Source organism: Hemiscyllium ocellatum, chromosome 6 (assembly GCF_020745735.1).
Source record: "Hemiscyllium ocellatum isolate sHemOce1 chromosome 6, sHemOce1.pat.X.cur, whole genome shotgun sequence".
NCBI classification, from domain to species: Eukaryota; Metazoa; Chordata; class Chondrichthyes; order Orectolobiformes; family Hemiscylliidae; genus Hemiscyllium; species Hemiscyllium ocellatum.
The window spans coordinates 121,821,430-121,842,754 of NC_083406.1; the positions used below are offsets into that span (position 1 = coordinate 121,821,430).

At 51.8% G+C, this 21,325-nt stretch overlaps 1 protein-coding gene across 7 annotated transcripts in view; it reads right to left on the reverse strand.

Annotated features, from left to right (window-relative positions):
- The window catches only part of LOC132816571 (arf-GAP with Rho-GAP domain, ANK repeat and PH domain-containing protein 1), a 165,886-nt gene that overhangs the window by 21,470 nt on the left and 123,091 nt on the right, over positions 1–21,325 (reverse strand). For all 7 annotated transcript variants that reach the window (XM_060826344.1, XM_060826348.1, XM_060826346.1 and 4 more), the window contains 9 exons: positions 19,222–19,267; positions 18,420–18,583; positions 16,288–16,503; positions 14,961–15,066; positions 13,471–13,618; positions 10,184–10,270; positions 6,356–6,424; positions 6,099–6,216; positions 1,027–1,140 (listed from right to left, as the gene is read on the reverse strand). In XM_060826344.1, the coding sequence (XP_060682327.1) occupies positions 1,027–1,140; positions 6,099–6,216; positions 6,356–6,424; positions 10,184–10,270; positions 13,471–13,618; positions 14,961–15,066; positions 16,288–16,503; positions 18,420–18,583; positions 19,222–19,267 (1,068 nt within the window). The remainder of the gene's footprint in view (positions 1–1,026; positions 1,141–6,098; positions 6,217–6,355; positions 6,425–10,183; positions 10,271–13,470; positions 13,619–14,960; positions 15,067–16,287; positions 16,504–18,419; positions 18,584–19,221; positions 19,268–21,325) is intronic.

The window sequence follows — 21,325 nt, forward strand, 5'->3', positions numbered from 1 at the left end:
CCCAGCCCCCTCTCCCCAGGCCCCAGCCCCCTCTCCCCAGCCCCTTCTCCCCAGCCCCCAGCCCCTTCTCCCCAGGCCCCAGCCCCCTCTCCCCAGCCCCTTCTCCCCAGGCCCCAGCCCCCTCTCCCCAGGCCCCAGCCCCCTCTCCCCAGCCCCTTCTCCCCAGCCCCCAGCCCCCTCTCCCCAGCCCCTTCTCCCCAGCCCCCAGCCCCTTCTCCCCAGCCCCCAGCCCCTTCTCCCCAGGCCCCAGCCCCCTCTCCCCAGGCCCCAGCCCCCTCTCCCCAGCCCCCTCTCCCCAGCCCCCTCTCCCCAGCTCCCAGCTCCCTCTCCCCAGGCCCCAGCCCCCTCTCCCCAGCCCCCTCTCCCCAGCTCCCAGCTCCCTCTCCCCAGCTCCCAGCTCCCTCTCCCCAGGCCCCAGCTCCCTCTCCCCAGGCCCCAGCTCCCTCTCCCCAGCCCCCAGCCCCCTCTCCCCAGCCCCCTCTCCCCAGCTCCCAGCTCCCTCTCCCCAGCTCCCAGCTCCCTCTCCCCAGGCCCCAGCCCCCTCTCCCCAGCCCCCTCTCCCCAGCTCCCAGCTCCCTCTCCCCAGCTCCCAGCTCCCTCTCCCCAGGCCCCAGCTCCCTCTCCCCAGCCCCCAGCTCCCTCTCCCCAGCCCCCAGCTCCCTCTCCCCAGCTCCCTCTCCCCAGGACCCAGCTCCCTCTCCCCAGGCCCCAGCTCCCTCTCCCCAGGCCCCAGCTCCCTCTCCCCAGGCCCCAGCTCCCACTCCCCAGGCCCCAGCCCCCTCTCCCCAGGACCCAGCCCCCTCTCCCCAGGACCCAGGCCCCTCTCCCCAGGACCCAGGCCCCTCTCCCCAGGCCCCTCTCCCCAGGCCCCAGCCCCCACTCCCCAGACCCCCTCTCCCCAGGCCCCAGCCCCCACTCCCCAGGCCCCTCTCCCCAACCCCCAGCCCCCTGTCCCCAGGCCGGTATATGGGCCTCCTCCCTCATGCTGAGACCCGGTGGTCAGGTCACTGCAGATGGAGCACATACCCAGATACATCAGCATGGCCTCAATGGCCATGTTCTTCTTCACCACCAGGTAACTGTCAGCGCCCAGCGAGTGTAGGATGGGTAAAACCTTCTCCGTGTAATGTAGTGGTCGTTCTGAAACAGAAATGGACATTGTTAAAGCCCAGGAATTAATGTATCAAGCTAACGGGCACACCACAGCAACATCACAGTGCTGGCAACACTAAAACAGGCCATTTGGCCCATCTATTCCATGCTGCTGTTTCTGCTCCACTGTAGCCTTCTCCCACTTTCCCTCCCTTTTACCACCCCCCCCCCCCAATAGCGTAAACTTTGATTCCTTTTTCCCTGGGGTCCCTCAAGCCCCTCTCAGTTAGAGAGGACGTTCCACCCTCTCTCCCAATAGGAGTTGAGAGGTCATGTTGTGGCTGTACAGGACATTGGTTAGACCACTGTTGGAATATTGCATGCAATTCTGGTCTCCTTCCTATCGGAAAGACGTTGTGAAACTGGAAAGGATTCAGAAAAGATTTACAAGGATGTTGCCAGGGTTGGAGGATCTGAGCGACAGGGAGAGGCTGAACAGGCTGGGGCTGTTTTCCCTGGAACGTCAAAGGCTGAGGGGTGACCTTATAGAGGTTTACAAAATTATGAGGGGCATGGATAGGGTAAATAGACAAAGTCTTTTCCCTGGGGTCGGGGAGTCCAGAACTAGAGGGCATAGGTTTAGGGTGAGAGGGGAAAGATATAAAAGAGACTTAAGGGACAACGTTTTCACACAGAGGGTGGTGCGTGTATGGAATGAGCTGCCAGAGGAAGTGGTGGAGGCTGGTACAATTACAACATTTTTGAGGCGTTTGGATGGGTATATGAATAGGAAGGGTTTGGAGGGATATGGGCCGGGTGCTGGCAGGTGGGACTAGATTGGGTTGGGATATCTGGTCAGCATGGACAGGTTGGACCGAAGGGTCTGTTTCCATGCTGTATAACTCTATGACTCAGTGCCACATGACCTCAGTGAATGACAGAGCAGCCAATGGCGGGGCTGGATTGTTGGTCAGTGCCACGTTCCCATGGCCGAATGAGAAACATTGGCCACAGAACGGGACAAACCGCGTGAGGAGTCAGGTGACATCCCCCCCCCTCCCCCACCCACCATTCTCCCCCGGCTTTGAGGGGAGCAATTCCCGAGCACCGAGCCCCCAGCCCGAGATTCCGACACCCACCACTTCCAGACTGCCCCATTCCCAAGAAAATCCTCAACTCCCTGACCAACAGGCATCTCTCCACATCGCCCCTTCACTTCACCCAGGCCCTCTGGAAATCGACAATACCCCTCATCTCTGACCTGGGAGGGCGACCCCCTAGTTGTAAAACAGCGCCCCCTGGCCCTGGGCTGACCCACAAGAGGAAACATCCCTCCCACATCCTCCACATCCAGACCGTTCAGGGTCAGACACACTCCAACTGGTCCCCCCCTCCCTCTCTGAACCCCACCTGAAACACCCGGCAAAGAAATCCCACTCCCTCCACATATCAATCGGAAAACAGCTCCGATGTATTTAAAATCCTCCCGGAAATAAGGAGCCCAAACCCACACACCTCACCCAAAGGCCACTCTGACTGAAGCGTATGGCAACGGCAACTTTTGGGAGGCTATCAATCCGGAGATCCGGTTTATGTTCCAGAGACCCAGGTCCGAATCCTACCACCACAGACGGTGAAATTTTAATTCAATAAAAATCTGGGATTAAGAGTCTGTTGCCGATTGTTATAAAAACCCATCTGAAGCAGGAATGCCGTTCAGGGAAGGAAGTCTGCAATCCTCACGGAATGGGACAGCAGACCAACGTCACTGGGTCTGACTCATCGCTGCATTCGGACAGCGCGATAAATACAAGCCTGGCCACAAACACCCTCATCCCATCACAGAATAAAAACAAAACTCCTATTCCCTCCTGGAAGAAAGGGCAGCATCCTATTAATGGTTGGTACCTCTCTATTCACAATTACTGTCTCTCAACACTGCAATCTATCTGTTCCTCGGAAATTCAAAGCCGTTCTCAATTTCTCACTCTTCCAGACTCAGTGACCAATTTCACATCATACTCCATCTCCCTCAGCGCTGACCCTCCGACAGTGCGACGCTCCCTCAGCGCCGACCCTCCGACAGTGCGGCGCTCCCTCAGCGCCGACCCTCCGACAGTGCGGCGCTCCCTCAGCGCCGACCCTCCGACAGTGCGGCGCTCCCTCAGCGCCGACCCTCCGACAGTGCGGCGCTCCCTCAGCGCCGACCCTCCGACAGTGCGGCGCTCCCTCAGCGCCGACCCTCCGACAGTGCGGCGCTCCCTCAGCGCCGACCCTCCGACAGTGCGGCGCTCCCTCAGCGCCGACCCTCCGACAGTGAGGCGCTCCCTCAGCACTGACCCTCCGACAGTGCGGCACTCCCTCAGCACTGACCCTCCTGTGTTTACCTGCTGTTGGATTCCCACTGTCTATTGTTAAATCCACATCTTTATTCTTAAATCCCTGCGTGCAGTCAGTCCCTCACGATCTCTGTTATCGAGTCCAGCATGACCCACATGCTCAGAAACCCCCTAACCTCTGAATCCCCTGAGTTCTGAGTGTTCCTACAATCCCAGTCTCTAACACAAGCCCCAGATTCAGTGCTGTACCAGTGACTGCTAACTCCTGGATCCTCTTCCTGAGCTCTGACTGCACACAGTTCCTGTTACACAGACACATAGTGCTCACTGGCTGCCCGAATCCTGAACTTTGAAATCTCTCCATACTCTCTCTCTCTCTCTGTCTCCATACCCCCAGCTCCCTTGGTGTTCTCCTTCTCTGTCTAAGTCTTCACTGGGTGATGGTGACACACTCAGTCTGTCCTCAATAGTGGTACAACACTGGCCTCAGGTGGGCTGCACTGGTACTGAATAATGCAGTCCTGGTATTGCAGTGACTGGGTGGTCATAAGACCATAAGACATAGGAGTGGAAGTAAGGCCATTCGGCCCATCGATTCCTGGTCATATTACTGGACTCGGAACCCTGGTTCAAATCGCACCAGAGCCAGCTGGTGGAATTCAATAGGAAATCTGCCATCCTTACCCTGCCTGGCCTCCACGTGACTCCAGACGCACAGCAATGTGGTTAACTCTGAAGTGACTGAGTGAGGCACTCAGTTCAGGGGCAGGTAGGGATGGGGAACACTTGTCAGTGATGAGCAGTACTGACACTATCTGTGCAGGCTGCAAGGGTCCCCCTACCTGCAACCTTAACACTGATTTCTCTCCTCAGATGCTGCCTGACCTACTGAGCTTTTCCAGCAATTTCCATTTTTGTTTCCGATTTAAAGCATTCTCCGTCCTTTCGGTTTTTATTGAGGTGATTAAGTGTTACCCACTTCCTCTAAACTGCACGACCCACATGGGGTGGCACAGTGGGTCAGTGGTTGGCACTGCTGCCTCACAGCGCCAGGGACCCGGGTTAGATTCCAGCCTCTGGTGACTGTCTGTGTGGAGTTTGCACATTCTCCCCCGTGTCTGCGTGGGTTTCCTCCCACAGTCCAGAGATGTGCAGGTCAGGGTGAAGTGGCCATGGGAAATTGCCCATAGTGTTCAGGGATACAGCATATACCTGATAGCCCTGACAGACCGGCTCCTCCGATTGTCCACATTCAGGAGCTGGGGGGACAGGATGGGAGTGGACAGGCTAATCGGAAGGGCATTTTTAAAACAGAAAGTGTTCCCAAGACTTTTAAAAACACAGAGCTTGAATCATCCAAGATTCATTGGATAGAGTCATAGAGTCGTAGAGATGTACAGCATGGAAACAGACCCTTCGGTCCAACCTGTCCATGCTGACCAGATATCCCAACCCCCCAATCTAGTCCCATCTGCCAGACCCGGCCCATATCCCTCCAAACCCTTCCTGGTTTCCTATTCATATACCCATCCAAATGCCTCTTAAATATTGCAATTGTACCAGCCTCCACCACTTCCTCTGGCAGCTCATTCCATACACGTACCACCCTCTGTGTGAAAAAGTTGCCCCTTAGGTCTCTTTTATATCTTTCCCCTCTCACCCTAAACCTATGCCCTCTAGTTCTGGACTCCCCGACCCCAGGGAAAAGACTTTGTCTATTTATCCCATCTATGCCCCTCATGATTTTATAATAGTGACAATTTAGAGGCCAGTCTGCCCATTTAGTGTGTGCTTTCCATCTAACCATCCACTTTAGTCCCGTAACCTCCACACTGTTCACCTTCAAATAACAGTCAGGGAGCAGTGTTCCCTCCAACCTGCACAGCAACAGGGAACATCACAGACAGTACATCCCAGACCCTAACCCCTCGAGTGACCCTCCTTCCTCCCACACCCTCAGACAGTACACCCCAGACCCTAACCCCTCGAGTGACCCTCCCTCCTCCCACACCCTCAGACAGTACACCCCAGACCCTAACCCCTCGAGTGACCCTCCCTCCCCCCACACCCTCAGACAGTACACCCCAGACCCTAACCCCTCGAGTGACCCTCCCTCCCCCCACACCCTCAGACAGTACACCCCAGACCCTAACCCCTCGAGTGACCCTCCCTCCCCCCACACCCTCAGACAGTACACCCCAGACCCTAACCCCTCGAGTGAACCTCACTCCCCACACCCTCAGACAGTACACCCCAGACCCTAACCCCTCGAGTGACCCTCCCTCCCCCCACACCCTCAGACAGTACACCCCAGACCCTAACCCCTCGAGTGACCCTCACTCCCCCCACACCCTCAGACAATACACCCCAGACCCTAACCCCTCGCTGGGCTACCATTGCGTTTTGGTAAATTACATTCTACCTCCATTCTCTTGCTCTCAAATCTTCCACCAAAAGGGACAGACCCTCCCTGTCGCTTCTCTCTGGACCCCTCGTGGTCTTGAAGACCACGATCAAATCTTCTCGCTGTGAAGACAGCAGCCCTGACCTCTCCGACCCACCTCTGGGGTGTCCCAGGGGGCAAAGTGTGCAGCAGTTGAGGGAGGGGCATGCAGAGAGTTTCAGAGATAGAGGAGGGGTGGGGTTAAGCAAAGGATTGGAACTGACCCATCTCGTCCCTCTCGATCACCTCGAAGCAGCACCAGTTGTCTTTCTCCTTGGTAATGAGTTTCCGCAGGTACAGGATCTCCTCAGTCAGCTCCTGGGCTGTCATTGCAGCAGGAACCTGGGGGTGGGGGGGAAGGGGACAGAGTGTGGGAGCACAGGAGGTCTGTATATACACACGCGCGCACACACACACATACATGCACACGCGCGCACACACACCCCAGACCAACAAAGGGAATTGTTTCTTCCCGACCTACCTTCAAGCTCAGCTCACACTCTGGTTTCTTCTCCTCCAAGTACACCGTGCAGATGAAGTCTCCCGCGTTCTACACAGGAGAGAGCACAGCCAGATGGTCACCTGCTCCACCACCTTTCAGAGTCCAGCCCGACCCCCTCAGTCTGACCCAACTGGGGCAGCTCTTTGTCCAATTACAAGCCCATTTGGCTGTGAAACGTCAGGAACACAGACTAAGACAGAATTCCCTGAGCGTCCCTCACGGCCCCAGATGGTCCATAGGAGATGCTGACACAAATGTCCAATGTCACTGGACATTGTCATCCAGAACCCCAGGCTAATGTCCTGGGGACACGAGTTCCAATCTCACTGGAGCAGATGGTGAAATCTAAATTCAATCATTTTTAAAAATCTGGAATTTAAAAAGGTGGCTTATCGATGACCGTGCCAACATTGGGAATTGTCGGAAAAGCCCATCTGGTTCACTAATATCCTTCAGGGAAGGAAATCTGCCATCCTTACCTGGTCTGGCCTGTGTGTGACTCCACACCTACAGCAATGTGACTGACAGCTAACTGCCCCCTGGGCAATTAGGGACAGACAGTAAATGCTGCCCCAGCTAGTGACACCCACACCCCCTCATCAAATAAAAAAAAACAAGCAGGAGTAGGCCATTCAGTCCCTCAAGCCAGTTCCAACATTACAAATTCACGGTGGCTCAGTGGTTAGCCCTGCTGCCTCACAGCACCAGGGACCCGGGTTCGATTCCAGCCTCGGGCGACTGACTGTGTGGAGTTTGCACATTCTCCCTGTGTCTGTGTGGGTTCACTCCCACAGTCCAAAGGTGTGCAGGTTATGGTGGACTGGCCATGCTAAACTGCCCACTGTGTTCAGGGCATAGAGTATAGAAATTGGGGAGTTATGTACAGGACAGTGGTGAGGTCGCACTTGGGAATATTGTGTTCAATTTTGGCCACCTTGTTACAGGAAGGATGTTTTTAAACTGGAAAGACTGCACAAGAAAGTTACAAGGATATTGCCAGGACTCAACGGTCTGAGTTATAGGGAGAGGCTGGACAAGCTAGGACTTTTTTTTCTTTAGAGCATAGGAGACTGAGAGGGGGAAATATTATAGAGGTGTGTATGATCATGAGAGGCATGGATAAGGTGAATGCTCTCAGTCCTTTTCCCAGGGTTGGAGAATCAAAGACGAGAGGGCATCAGTTTAAGGTTAGACAGAAAAGAATAAAAGGGAACCTGAGGGACAACGTTTTTACACAGAGGGTGGTACGCAGATGGGATGAGCTGCCAGAAGTGGTCGAGGTGGGTACATTAACAACATTTAAAGGGAAAATGGACAAACACCTGGGTAGAAGGAGATGAATCAAGTGCAGGGAAATGGGGTTAGAGCGGATGGACAATTTGATCGGTATGGACCAGTTTGGGCTGAATGGCCTGTCTCTGTGCAATAGGAATCTCTGACCCAATGCGATATCTTTAATCTGAGAGTTGTTTCTTTCGAAACAGATCCCATTTTTACCAGACCATTGGCTGCTCTCTGTTATTATAGAGAGAGAGAGAGAGAGAGAGAGAGAGAGAGAGAGAGAGAGAGAGAGAGAGAGAGAGAGAGAGAGAGAGAGAGAGAGACGACTGCTGGGGGTTTAACCTGAGGGTCACAGTGCCTCAGGCGAGGGGAGAGATTGAGGAGGAGACTCCTTCCTGGTAACTTCAGCCAGTGCAGGGAACTGAACCCACACTGTTAGCATCACACTACCTCATCAACCAGCTGACCAGCCAACTGAGCTAAAGCAATGCCAACAGCGTATGTTCAACTCCTGCATCAGCTGAGGTTACCAGGAAGGACTCTCCTTCTCAATCTCTCCCCTCACTTGAGGCACTGTGACCCTCACATTAAACCTCCACCAATCTCTCTCTCTCGCTGTAATGAGAGAGTATCCCCTATGATCCTCTGGGACAACAGCATCTTTACCTCAGCATGGTAATTCCTGATCAGTCCTACCTTTGCGATCTGTCTTTGACACAGTATTCATACCCAATGAGGTGGGACTTGGATTTGCTCCCGTAACATAAGAACAGGAGAGAGGTGAAGGAGCAACTGTAGGATTCAATAGATGTTTGCTCCTGTTCCTGTATCTGAGTATATTTTACCGAAGCAGGTATTTGGGTGTCTGGGCTAATTCTGAGGTATACTGAGGCAGCCTTCCCTCAGACTGTCATACTGCAAGTGACCCCAGTAAGACAGGGACTAAGACCTTTACTCGATGATGATGCAGTCACTTTAAGAGGTTACTCTGTGCTGGGTTTATGTTGGAAGGTAGGTTGGAAGGCCAGGGCTCCGAGCTATCTCTGAGAAGGTCAACAACTTGGGAGGCGGTGAGGTTATTTTTGAGAAGTTGGAACAGCAGGAGCAGCCTGGGTCCAGCCAGCTCTCCCACACCAGCGTTTCGGACTTTCGTTAAATTTGTAGGTTTAGATTTGAGGTCTTTGTGGTCTCAACAGGGGGACTCCTCGCTGCGACTCTCCCTGAATCTGCTCATGGTATTTGTTTTCCTCCTGGATTGGAGAATCGCATTCTGAAATTGGCTTTTTGCCAAAGGGGTGTGTTTATGGGGGGTTACTGTATCAGCAAATTACTTAGTAATAGATACTGGATCCAGTACTCGGTTAGTAATAGGCACTGGAGCCAGTACTCGGTTAGTAATAGGTACTGGAGCCAGTACTTGGTTAGTAATAGACACTGGGATCCAGTATTTGGTTAGTAATAGGTACTGGAGCCAGTACTCGGTTAGTAATAGACACTGGATCCAGTATTTGGTTAGTAATAGGTACTGGAGCCAGTACTCGGTTAGTAATAGACACTGGATCCAGTATTTGGTTAGTAATAGGTACTGGAGCCAGTACTCTATTAGTAATAGACACTGGATCCAGTTCTCGGTTAGTAATAGACACTGGATCCAGTACTCAGTTAGTAACAGACACTGGATTCAGTACTTGGGGTTAGTAATAGGCACTGGATCCAGCATTCAGTTAAGTTTTCCGATGGAGTTAAGTTATTCTAAATTCCTCTTTTTGTTTGTATTTTAACCATCGTGTTTTGTTTAACATCAAGTTGCACCCTTTCTAGAACACAACACATCACATCGCCCTTTAAAACAAGAAAAGGTTAGGGTCTACGCTACCTTCCCAAAATATTCTGAGGGGTCTGGGCTGATCTGATCCATAACCCCCCCACTCCCCATGAGGTGAGTTGCCAGGATATAATGAGGACAGTATTGAAGGTATGTCACATACCAGCTGTCAGACTGAACAGAACTGGACAAGGTTCAAGTCCTTTTTAGGGCTTTTCGAGGCCTTTAGATCCAAGCTGCCTTTCTAACATCTAACAAACCGATTAGCAGTTTGTAGTTCGAAACAAGGGTCACTGGGACCCAAAACATTAACCCTGCTTTCTCTCTCCATGGAAGTTGCCAGACCTGCTGAGTTTTTCCAACAATTTCTCTATTTGTTTCTGATTTCCAACACCGACAGTGTTTGCGTTCTTGTTTTGTGTTGCGGTAACACCGGTTTCTGGTTTGTGAGGGGAGCTTTGGGGCCGTGGTATTGAGGTCTGTTTAGGGTTTGTGTAGCAAATGGAACTGGTCAGTATTGCTGAGCGCAGGGCTGCTGCGCATCTCGGAGTGCACTGTCTTACACAAGGCTGCGAGACTGACCATCCGTAACTCTGGAATGACATACAGGGAACACTGGAGACTTTGGGAGGGGATGCTGGGGATCTCAGGTTTGTAGCTCTTGTTGGTAACCAGGGGCTATAAGGAATAACTCGGCCTACCTGGCTGGATTGGACCAGGCACGCATCCCTCAGTTTAATGATGCTGACAATTTCATCAAGTTGCTTCTTAATCTGCTGTTCATCCACCTGTGGAGGCAAAACAGAGAGAGGTCACAGATGTGAAGTGACATGGTGGCTCAGTGGTTAGCACTGCTGCCTCACAGCACCAGAGACCCAGGTTCAATTCCAGCCTCAGGCAACTGTCTGGGTGGAGTTTACTCAATATCCCCATGGGTTTTCCTCCCACAGTCCAAAAATGTGCAGGTTAGGTGAATTGGCCACGCTAAACTGCCCGTAGTGTTAGGTGTAGGGGAATGGGTCTGGGTAGGTGGCGGGTTGGTGTGGACTTGTTGGGCCGAAGGGCCTGTTTCCACACTGTAAGGATTCTAAGATTCTACATCTTTACAATGCAGGAGGTCATTCGGGCCATTGTGTCTGTGGTAGCCCTCTGAGTGAGCACCTGCTCCCTGTTCCTTTACCAATCACCGCCTCATGCTCTCTGAGATTCCCTGAGGGAACCTGCTTCCACTCAGGACCTTACACATCTCAATCCAGTCAGTCCCTTACACCAGGGGCAAAAAATCCAGTCTGTATCACCATTCCTCAGAAAACAACCCGCTCACCGTGGTAGCAATCCCGTTAACCTGCTCGGAGCTGCTTCCCAATGTATTTACATCCTTCCGGAAGGTGGAAGTTTTATTTAATGTCAGTTAGTTAAATCACCGATGGCAGGTCTTCCCTTCACAATGTTCCTTCACAGTAAGAGAACACTTACCGAGTATTTGCGGAGATCCCCTTCAATGCCGACCACTCACTCACTCTCACACACTCACTCTCACACACTCACTCACACTCACACACTCACACTCACACACTCACACTCACACACTCACACTCACACTCACACACTCACACTCACACACTCACACTCACACACTCACACTCACACACTCACACTCACTCACACTCACTCACTCGAGCTTAGAATCCCAACTTACTTCCAATCATGTAACTGCCCTTATTCAAGTTTAAATTATTACTCCTAGACCCACACTCCATCTCTTCCAAGCTGGATGTTAAATTCAATTATATCAGCTTGTCTCCGAGAGACTCCCACCACACTGTATTCCCAAATCCCCCAGGCTCCCAGCACAGAGTATCTTCAAATCCACCAGGCATCCAGCGCGGTGTATTCCCAAACCCACCAAACTCCATAGGGAAGTTTCCTCATCACTTTTGTGACTTTTCAAAAATTTGTTTTGTGTATTCCTGCTCACCCCAATAACATGAGGCCATTCAGCCCATTGAGTCTGTTCCCCCACTCGCTGGGATCACGGCTGATCTGATAATCCCCAACACCACTTTCCTGCCTATTCCCTCGATTCCCTTCCTGATTAACAATCTCTCTCTCTCTCAGCCTTGAATATCCTCAGTGACACAGCCTCGACAGCCCTCTGTGGTAAAGAATCCCCTCGGAGAGAGGAAATTCCTCCTCATCTCTGTCTTAAATGGGCGACTCTTTATTCTGGGTCCCCTGGTGCTAGACTCTCCCACAGGGGGAAGCAACCTCTCCACATCTCCCCCTGTCAAGTCCCCGAAGTGTCTTGTGTGTTTTTATGAGGTCACCTCCCAATCTCCTAAACTCCGGCGAGTACAGGCCCAACCTACTCACCCTCACCCCATCAGACAGTCCACAGTCACCCTTTATACTGGGTTAAGAGCCATCATTATCCCACACTACACCCTCATTTCACACTAACACAACCCATGTGGGCTATTATCTTTGGGCCAAATGGCCACTCATTTCCTGTTATTGGCGAGTGTGTAATAGGAACGTAGAAACAGCAGGAGGCCACTCAGCCCCTTGAGCCTGTACCACCATTCAATGGGACCATGGCTGATCTGTGGCCTAACTCCATGGGCCTTTGGCCCATATCCCTCAATATCTTCGCTTAACAAAAAAATGTATCTGTCTCAGATTTAAAATTAACAACTGATCCAGCATTCCCTAATCTTTGGGACAGAGTTCCAAATCTCTCCCACCCTTCGTGTGTAAAGTGCTTCCTAACATCTCTCCTGAACAGTTTGGCCCTAATTCTCAGTCTATGATTGTCCTTCATCAATAAGACAATACCCCATAAGATATAGCAGCAGAAATTAGGCCATGCAGCCCATCCAGTCTGCTCTGCCATTCAATCATTCAACCCCATTTTCCCGCTTTTGCCCCGTAACCCTTGACCCCCTTGGCAATGAAGAACTTAATGTTTTGCCCCGTGTCCTAAAGGCAGATGAGGGGTCAAGGACTGGGGGGAGTGAGGTGTGTAATGGGGATGTGAAGAGATGGTGACAGCAGACAGTACCGGAGGAAGGGTTTTATCTGAGGTATAGAAGTTAACTTGCCAAGTCCTCAGGGACTGTGGGGCTGCTCCCTCATTACAGAGGGAGGCGGTCAAGAAAGCACAACTCCGCCTCTCCTCCCTCAGGCGGCACAGGAAATTCAGCATGTCCATATGGACCCTCACCAACTTCTACAGACGCACCATTGAGAGCATACTGTCCGGGTGCATAACGGCCTGGTACAGCAACTGCTGTGCCCCGGACTGTAAGAAACTACAGAAAGTGGTGTGTGTAGCCCGGACCATCATGGGAGCCAACCTTCCTTCTGTGGACTCAGTCTACACCTCTCACTGCCTTGGAAAGGCTGCCAACATCATCAAAGACTTATCACACTCCGATAATCTCCAACAACCTCTTCGGTCTGACAGAACACCTGCAGGTTCAGGAACAGCTTCTTCCCAACTGTTATTAGACTGATGAATCGACTCTTTAGCCTCAAGTAATGCTGATCTTGCTAACGTTACTGTTACCAAGGACACACATTGTGCAATGTAATTGTATACCTCTGTCTAAATCGTTTTGATCTCTACATCCTTGCTTGCTATGATCTGCTTGAAGTTTCACGGTACAATAAATCAATCAATTGACTGATGGTGGTTTACCTGGTGATGGTCACCATGCATCAGGCAAGGGGAAAGGTTAAGGAGGGGAGTCTGGTGCAGCTACTGAACTTATGCTGTCAGCGCCACACTGCATCACTATCCTGATGAAGGGCTTATGCCTGAAACGTCGATTCTCCTGCTCCTTGGACGCTGCCTGACCTGCTGCGCTTTTCCAGCAACACATTTTCAGCTCTGATCTCCAGCATCTGCAGACCTCACTTTCTCCTGCATCACTATCCAGCCAACAGAGCTAACCGACCCCTTCGTTTTCCCCTGGGGACAACTTACGTTGAAGAGGTCAATGAAGTGATTGATGAGGTCCTCCACCACACGGCCAGCCTTGTTGTCCTGTCCATCCATCTGGAACAGGGTGGGCCCAAACACAATGGCCAGGTTGTGCACCGTCATCTGGTTCTTGTCTGACAGCCTCTGGACACTGGGAGAGGCCCCAAAAACAAAACAAGTCATTAACCTCCACACGTCAACACCCCAACCATCACGGACACTCCTTCCCCACTGCTCTGCAGGTTTCTTCAAGGATTTGTTAGAGAGAAGAAGGTTAAGAGGCCCCTTAACACAGACATATAAGATAATCAGAGGGTTAGATAGGGTGGACAGGCAGAGCCTCTTTCCTTGGATGCTGTTGGCTAGCACGAGGGGACATAGCTTTAAATTGAGGGGTGATAGATATAGGACAGATGTCAGAGGGAGTTTCTTTTCTCAGAGTAGTAAGGGCGTGCAATGCCCTGCCTGCACCTGTGGTAAACTCGCCAACTTTAAGGGCATTTAAATGGTTACTAATAAACATATGGATGAAAATCGAATAGCGCAGGTAAGACGTGCTTCAGATTGTTTCCACAGGTCGGTGCAACATCGAGGGCCGAAGGGCCTGTACTGTGCTGGAATGTTCTATGTCAAATTGTGAGGACTCTGCTGCTGGCAAAGGATGAGAATATGAGGCACAACCAACTGCCCAGAGCTCAAGGGGTGGCACTGACAGCCTGGAATCACAAGGGTGGGGGGATGGTCCTGCATGGGAGTACCACACTGCCAGCGATGCCACCTTTTAAATGGGGTGGTGCGTTGAGGCTGGGTGGGTGTAAACTGGTCCCTGACACACTCTCAAAGAGAGAAAGGAAAGCCCTTTTCTCTGTATTCCTCCACGGGATGTGGAGTAAGGCCAGCCCTAACTGCCCTCGAAGTGAGTGCCTCACCCTGCTACTTCAGGGGGCAGTCAAGTGTCACCCACATTTGCTGTGGGTCTGGAGTCACATGGAGGTCAGACTGGGTAAGGGTGGTAGATTTCCTTCCCCAGAGGACATTAGATTGACAGTGGTTACACGTCATCAGCAGAGTCTTAACTCTGGATTTTTATCAAATCTAAATTCCACCATCTGCTGTGGTCAGATTAGAACACGGGTCAAGTGACAAGAGAACGTGTTTAAAAAAGATTAAAAATAAGCTTTAAAATAAAATCCATAATTCTCCGCATTCTTAAAACCAAATTCCTTTCAGAAATACATCAATAAAAGTGTCAGTCATCCAGACCGGCTTAAAGCACTAGTGGCTGAAACTGCAAGCACTTGAAATGTCTGCATCTCGCGTCATTGGGTGATTATAATAATCGATCAGAGAGCCAACCAATCAAGGTTTTCCCTGGGGCTCTGGTGTTTCACCACCCTAATGGATACCAGGACTCTCAGCCCAGATGCAGGTGACCCCTTTGGGGTGCAGGAGGTGCTGGGGCAGGGTTGAGCGAGTGGGAAACATGGTCTTACCAGTACAGGTGGTTGATCAAGGCTTTCAGCGTGGCCCGGTTGACTTTGGGGAGGCACATGAACAGTTTCTGATATTGCAGGATCTTCTGTTTCTCTTCAGGAATCACTGAGAAATACAGGGAAACCAAGGGTTTACAGAATGACTGTGACAGTTGCGTTGCCGTGTTGGTACCCTACCTGCCCTTCCTTTGAGAAGGAGCGGGATTACTCATTGGTGAATGAGTCGTCTGGGTGGCCGTGACACTGACGCGGCCTTTAGGAGGTGAGGGAGGGGGGTTAGTCCCATTTGCGAAGAGGCCTCAATGGCCTGGCACGCAATGGGGGCTGGGTGTGAGGCTCCCATTTTCACCAGACCGCTCCACCCCCTCCCCCCACCTCCTGCTGCTGGATGTCAATCCCCACTGGCCAAGCCCAAACCTCAACCAATCCCTCATTTCAACATCACAAATGGACCTGCATCCATTTCTCAATCCTGTACATAAGGATTGTACCGAGGTACCCTGTACCCAAGATAGCGCAGTGTGTCAGTGACATTGTTACAAACTAAAGCAATAGCCACGTACCCAAGATGGTGGTGTAAGTGGTGACTTGTAAACTTTTCACTGTACTCATCTGGGGTGGCACGGTGGCTAGCACGGCTACCTCACAGCACCAGGGACCCAGGTTCAATTCCAGCCTCGGGGAACTGTCTGTGTGGAGTTTGCACGTTCTCCCTGTGTCTGGGTAGGTTTCCTCCGAGTGCTCCAGTTTCCTCTCACAGTCCAAAGATGTGCAGGTTAGGGTGGATTGACCCTGGGAAATTACCCCAGAGTGCCCAGGATTGTGGAGCTCAGTGGATTGGCCATGGGAAAGGCAGAGTTCCAGGGATAGGGTGCGCTGCTCTTTTGGGTGGGGGGTGGTGGGGTATGGAATCAATGGGCCGCATGGCCTATTTTCACAGTATAGGGACTCAATTATTCTCATGTGAATACATGGGGACGATAAGGCCAATTCAATTCAGCATCTTCATTACTCACTGCTGTCCTTAGCTCAGTTAGCTGATGGTTTTAGATCAGTGTCTCTCTATGGTACATCCTGTCACAGCAACTTGACCAAACCCCGAAGCAGCAACCCCTCCCCCCCACCCCCCACCAACCCAACCCTGAGCTTGGGGCTGAAACACCGTGTGCTGGAGAAACTCAGCAGGTCTGCTAGCAAGAGAGAGAGAAAGACAGCGTTTAATATTTCGGGTCCAATGACTGTCCTTCAGGAGCAGTTTAAACCATAGCAGCTTGAGGAGAGAGTGACCATGTACGCTTCAGAAAGGGCAGCTAGATTCCTCACATACTCGAAGCGTGCAGCCAGTCCTGGTAGATCTGGTCGGTGAAAACGCTCTCTCTGATACTCTCCCTGAATAACCGTTTCAGAGTGTTGGAGACATCATCGACCTGATGCTCCCCTTCCCTCAGCCGCACGCTGCGAGCGTCCTTCAGGAACATCTCCAGCAGGCTGGTGGTCTTCGACTTCTGTCCACTCTTCCTGTAAATCCCCTCGGAGGTCAAACCTGCAGGACAGCAAATCAGGGATTACAACAACAGGGCCTCAGCTACTATCACCTGGAGCGTCCCAAACGCAGGAAGGATATTCCTGGTGACTGGGACAGGAGGAGGATACAGGGTAAGACCGAGATGGGGAGGAATGTCTTCACCCAGAGAGTGCGAAGCCTGGGGAGTTCTCTATCACAGAGAACATTTGAGGCCAAAACGTTGAATGTTTTCAAGATGGGGTTAGATAGAGTTCTTAGGGATAAAGGGAGCCGGAACGGGGGAATGAGTCGGATAATCAGCCATGATCATGTGGGATGGTGGAGCAGGTCTGAAGGGCCGAATGGCCTACTCCTGCTCCTAGATTCTATATTATCCAATCCCACGTCTTTATCCACTGACTCCCCCTCCCCTGTTAACATGGCCTGCCCCATTGGTAAACATAGATGCAAAATATTCAATTAACCCTCCAGCATTGCCCCCCTTTGCCTCCATCTGTCAACCCCCAGTTAGGCCCATGATTTTAAAGACATGGGAGCAGAAGGAGGCCGTTCAGCCCATCGAGTCTGCTCCCCCATTCCAAGAGATTGTGGCCAATCTGATAATCCTCAGCTCCACATTCCTACCTTCCCCCTCCCCCCATGATCCTCAATGCCCCTTCCAGATTCACAACCTCGCTCTCTCAGCCTTGAGTCTGCGTAATGACCCAGCCCCTACAAGCCCTACGCAGCAAGGAGTCCCACAGATTCACTCCCCCCTGAAAGAGGAAGGTCCTCCTCATCTCTGTCTCCGATCTAAGACAGCAATGAAGGGAGAAACGTTGTCACGGAGGGTCGGGAGTCTTCGGAAAGCTCTTCCTGGAAGGATTTTGGGAGCAAAGGCCTAGAATATGTTTTCAAGCAGAGCTCGGAAGCGACTTGATCATCTGGGAAGGGGTGAAAGGTTATCAGGAAATTGGAGAAACCAGCTCAGCCTTGGTGAGACGTGAACTAGTTCTTCATTCATTGGACAATAGCGTCACTGGACAGTCCTGCATTTATTGCCTATCCCTAATTACCCAGAGGGCAGTTGAAGAGTCAAACCCATTGCTGTGGGTCTGGAGTCACATGTAGGTCAGACTGGGTAAGGATGGCTGTTTCCATCTCTAAAATAAACTGGGTGGGTTTTTCCCAACAATGGTTATCATTAGAACCTCACTGGCCCTTCGGCCCTCGATGTTGTGCCAACCTTTTATCCTACTCTGGGATCAGACTAACCTACATACCCTTCATTTTAACTATCATCCATGTGCCTACCCAAGAGTCGCTTAAATATCCCTAAAATATCTGACTCTTACTTCCACGTTATTTTTATTGAATTCAAATTCTACCATTTGCTGTGCCGGGATTTGAACCCGGGTTCCCAGAGTATTCCCTGGGTCTCTGGATTAACAGTCCAGCGAGTATACCATGCGGTATTTCTCAACATTATTCTTTATTCATTTGTGGGATGTAGGTGCCCAGTATTTATTGCCCATCCCTAGTTGCCCCTTGAGAAGGTGGGGGTGAGCTGCCTTTGGGAGGGAATTGCAGGATTTTGACCCAGCGACACTGAAGGAGATATTTCCAAATCAGGATGATGGGCGGCTTGGGGGGGAACTTGCTTGGGGTGGTGTTCCAGTTAAAAATATTGAGGGACAACAGGAGAAGATGGTGTTGAAGTAAAAACTCAACCATCTCACAAATGAACACTGGAACAGGCTCTAGAGGCCAACTACCTCTCACGTGCAACTGTTTCCAAAATCCCCATTGCACCGCCAGATCTCCTCGTTCCCTGGGAACAGGCGCTGGGACCACATACGAGGACAAACACTGAGAGGTCACATGATCCCCACCACCCACCAACCCAAGATGGCAGAGCTGACCCAGCACGGTGCGCGGGGACAGAGGTGACTCACCGTACTGGGTGACGTAGGCAATGCATCGGTCGACAATGACAGGGATGTCCTCATCGGTGAGTTGCTGCTCAGACAACGTGTTGCCCGCACTGGCCGCGGCTCGCTGGATCAAACTGTTCCATCCGATAAAGTCCAGCTTCCTCTCCGCCTGAACGTACAGGGTCCTGCAGGAGGGAGACCGGGAGAGAGGAGCGGGGGAGGCACTGTGACATAACAGCATCAACACCTTATTATCGTCTCAACTCACCACACCACATCTCCCGGCACTAACCAGGCTCCAGCTTCAAATCCCACCTACCACCAACATCACACTCACACAGAACACCACACTGTCGGAGTGCGGCACTGCCTCAGCACTCTCACCGTCACAGGGTCAGTGCTGAGGGAATGCCGCACTGTCACAGGGTCAGTGCTGAGGGAGTGCCGCACTGTGGGAGGGTCAGTGCTGAGGGAGCGCCGCACTGTCGGAGGGTCAGTGCTGAGGGAGCGCCGCACTGTCGGAGGGTCAGTGCCGAGGGAGCGCCGCACTGTCGGAGGGTCAGTGCCGAGGGAGTGCCGCACTGTCGGAGGGTCAGTGCCGAGGGAGTGCCGCACTGTCGGAGGGTCAGTGCTGAGGGAGTGCCGCACTGTCGGAGGGTCAGTGCTGAGGGAGTGCCGCACTGTCAGAGGGTTACCAGAACTAATTAAGGATCACGGGAGGATGGGGTGGCATTGGCAGACAGGAGGATGGAGCTGAGGCCACAATTGTAGTGGATAGCAGTCCCGGCCTGTGGGCCGAGTGGCCTCCCTCCTTGGGCCTTACCGTCTCTTCTCCACCAGCACCAGGACGTCGTGGTCAGGCTGCTCCGCTGTAAAAACAATAACATCATTCATGAGCCCCTCCCACTTCGTCCGGATAGGTTACATCACCAGAAACAGCTATCATCAGACCAACACACTGCCCGCCCCCTCAGCTGGCATGGCAAGATCCCACAGCATGCCTCTCGGAGGAAGAACTGGGGTGTGTTTCCCCTCCGTGTCCTCAGGGCCCAGCCATCACTGAAACAGGCTCTCGGACCCCTCGTCACCCTCCTGTTTATGGGATCCTGCCATGCAGAGGTATTTCCTGTATTCCCATGCCCAAACAATGGGGGAACGACCGGAACACTGGGGTGCAGTGGTGAATCATGAATATATATTGGGAGTGCTGGTAACCACGCAACGAGCCCTGGGCTCCTCCACTTGCCACTGGGTGAAAGACCCAGATATTCCCAGGGTGTGTTTCCTGTCAGTCAGCCTTTCTCCAAGGTTATAAATCCCACCACACCAGGTTATATTCCAACAGGTTTACCTGGAATCACTCCTGGTCTTTTTCAATACATAATTTCAGTTACACCACACTGTAAACTTTTGCTTTAAATCTGTCTCTTGCAATCTTACTCTCCACAACCACCTGATGAAGGAGCGACGCTCTGAAAGCTAGTGCTCTCAATTTTACCTGTTGGACTATAGCCTGGCGTTGTGAGATTTTTAACTTTGTACACCCCAGTCCAACACCGGCATCTCCAAATCATGACCAGTTCTCTATTCACTTTAGTCCACAGCACCCAGTGCCATGGACTTGGAGTTTACGTGCTCATCTCTCCTGGGGGACCTTCTCAAAGTCCCAGTGAACCACACCCATTGGCTCCCCTTACCATCACCTGCTGGTTACACCCTGCACCGATCCCAGTGGATTTGTCGAGCACAGTGTCCCTGTTACCGACTCTGCCTGACCCTGCCACTGCAGAATTTCCGACCACACAAAGCCGTTGAGGCAAAAATACTGAATGTTTTCAAGAAGGTTTAGATTAGATTACTTACAGTGTGGAAACAGGCCCTTCGGCCCAACAAGTCCACACCGACCCGCCGAAGCGAAACCCACCCATACCCCTACATTACCCCTTACCTAACACTACGGGCAATTTAGCATGGCCAATTCACCTGACCCGCACATCTTTGGACTGTGGGAGGAAACCGGAGCACCCGGAGGAAACCCACGCAGACACGGGGAGAACGTGCAAACTCCACACAGTCAGTCGCCTGAGGCGGGAATTGAACCCGGGTCTCAGGTGCTGTGAGGCAGCAGTGCTAACCACTGTGCCACCGTGCCGCCCATAAAGGATCCAGTTCTTCGAGTGAAAGGGATGAAAGGATGTGGGGAGACAGAGAGAACAGTGGACTGAGCTGGATGGTCAGCCATGATCACAAAGGGCTGAATGGCCTGCTCTTATTTTCTATATTTCTACGCTTTCTAACCTATAATCTTGTCTGATGAGTGATTTGACCAAACCTGCCAGACCATCAGATTCCAGCACCTTCTACACATTGTCCACTTGCTTCAGGATGGCCCACTCTGAGAAAGCCAATCACTCCAGTGAAATCTGTTACTGTTTCCTGTGTCTGTGTAAGTACACACATCCACGTGTAAGTACACACATCCACGTGTAAGTACACACATCCACGTGAGCATGTGTGCCCGCACGTGTGTGTATGTGTATTTATTTGTTCATGTAAGTACACGAGGGCATGTCCATGTTTGTGTGTGGGTCTGCTGTGTACGTATGTGCGTGTACATGGTGCATGTGTGCATGTGTTCGTGTGTTCGTGTGTACAGGTGCGTATGGTGTGCAGGTATGTGTATGTGTGTGTTTTGCAGTTATATACAGAGATAAGCATTTATTACTAATTGTGTGCATTAAGCAATTACTGCACCTTTATTAAAGTTTCCTTTGTTAATAATTGTGTTTGGGTATTTTAATAGTAACCTCGGTGACAGGGACAAACGGTTTTTGGCCTCAGGAATATTGGGACGAGAAAGACCATCAGGAAGAGGAACAGGAGGAGGCCATTCAGCCCCTCGAGCCTGCTCCCCCATTCAATAGGAT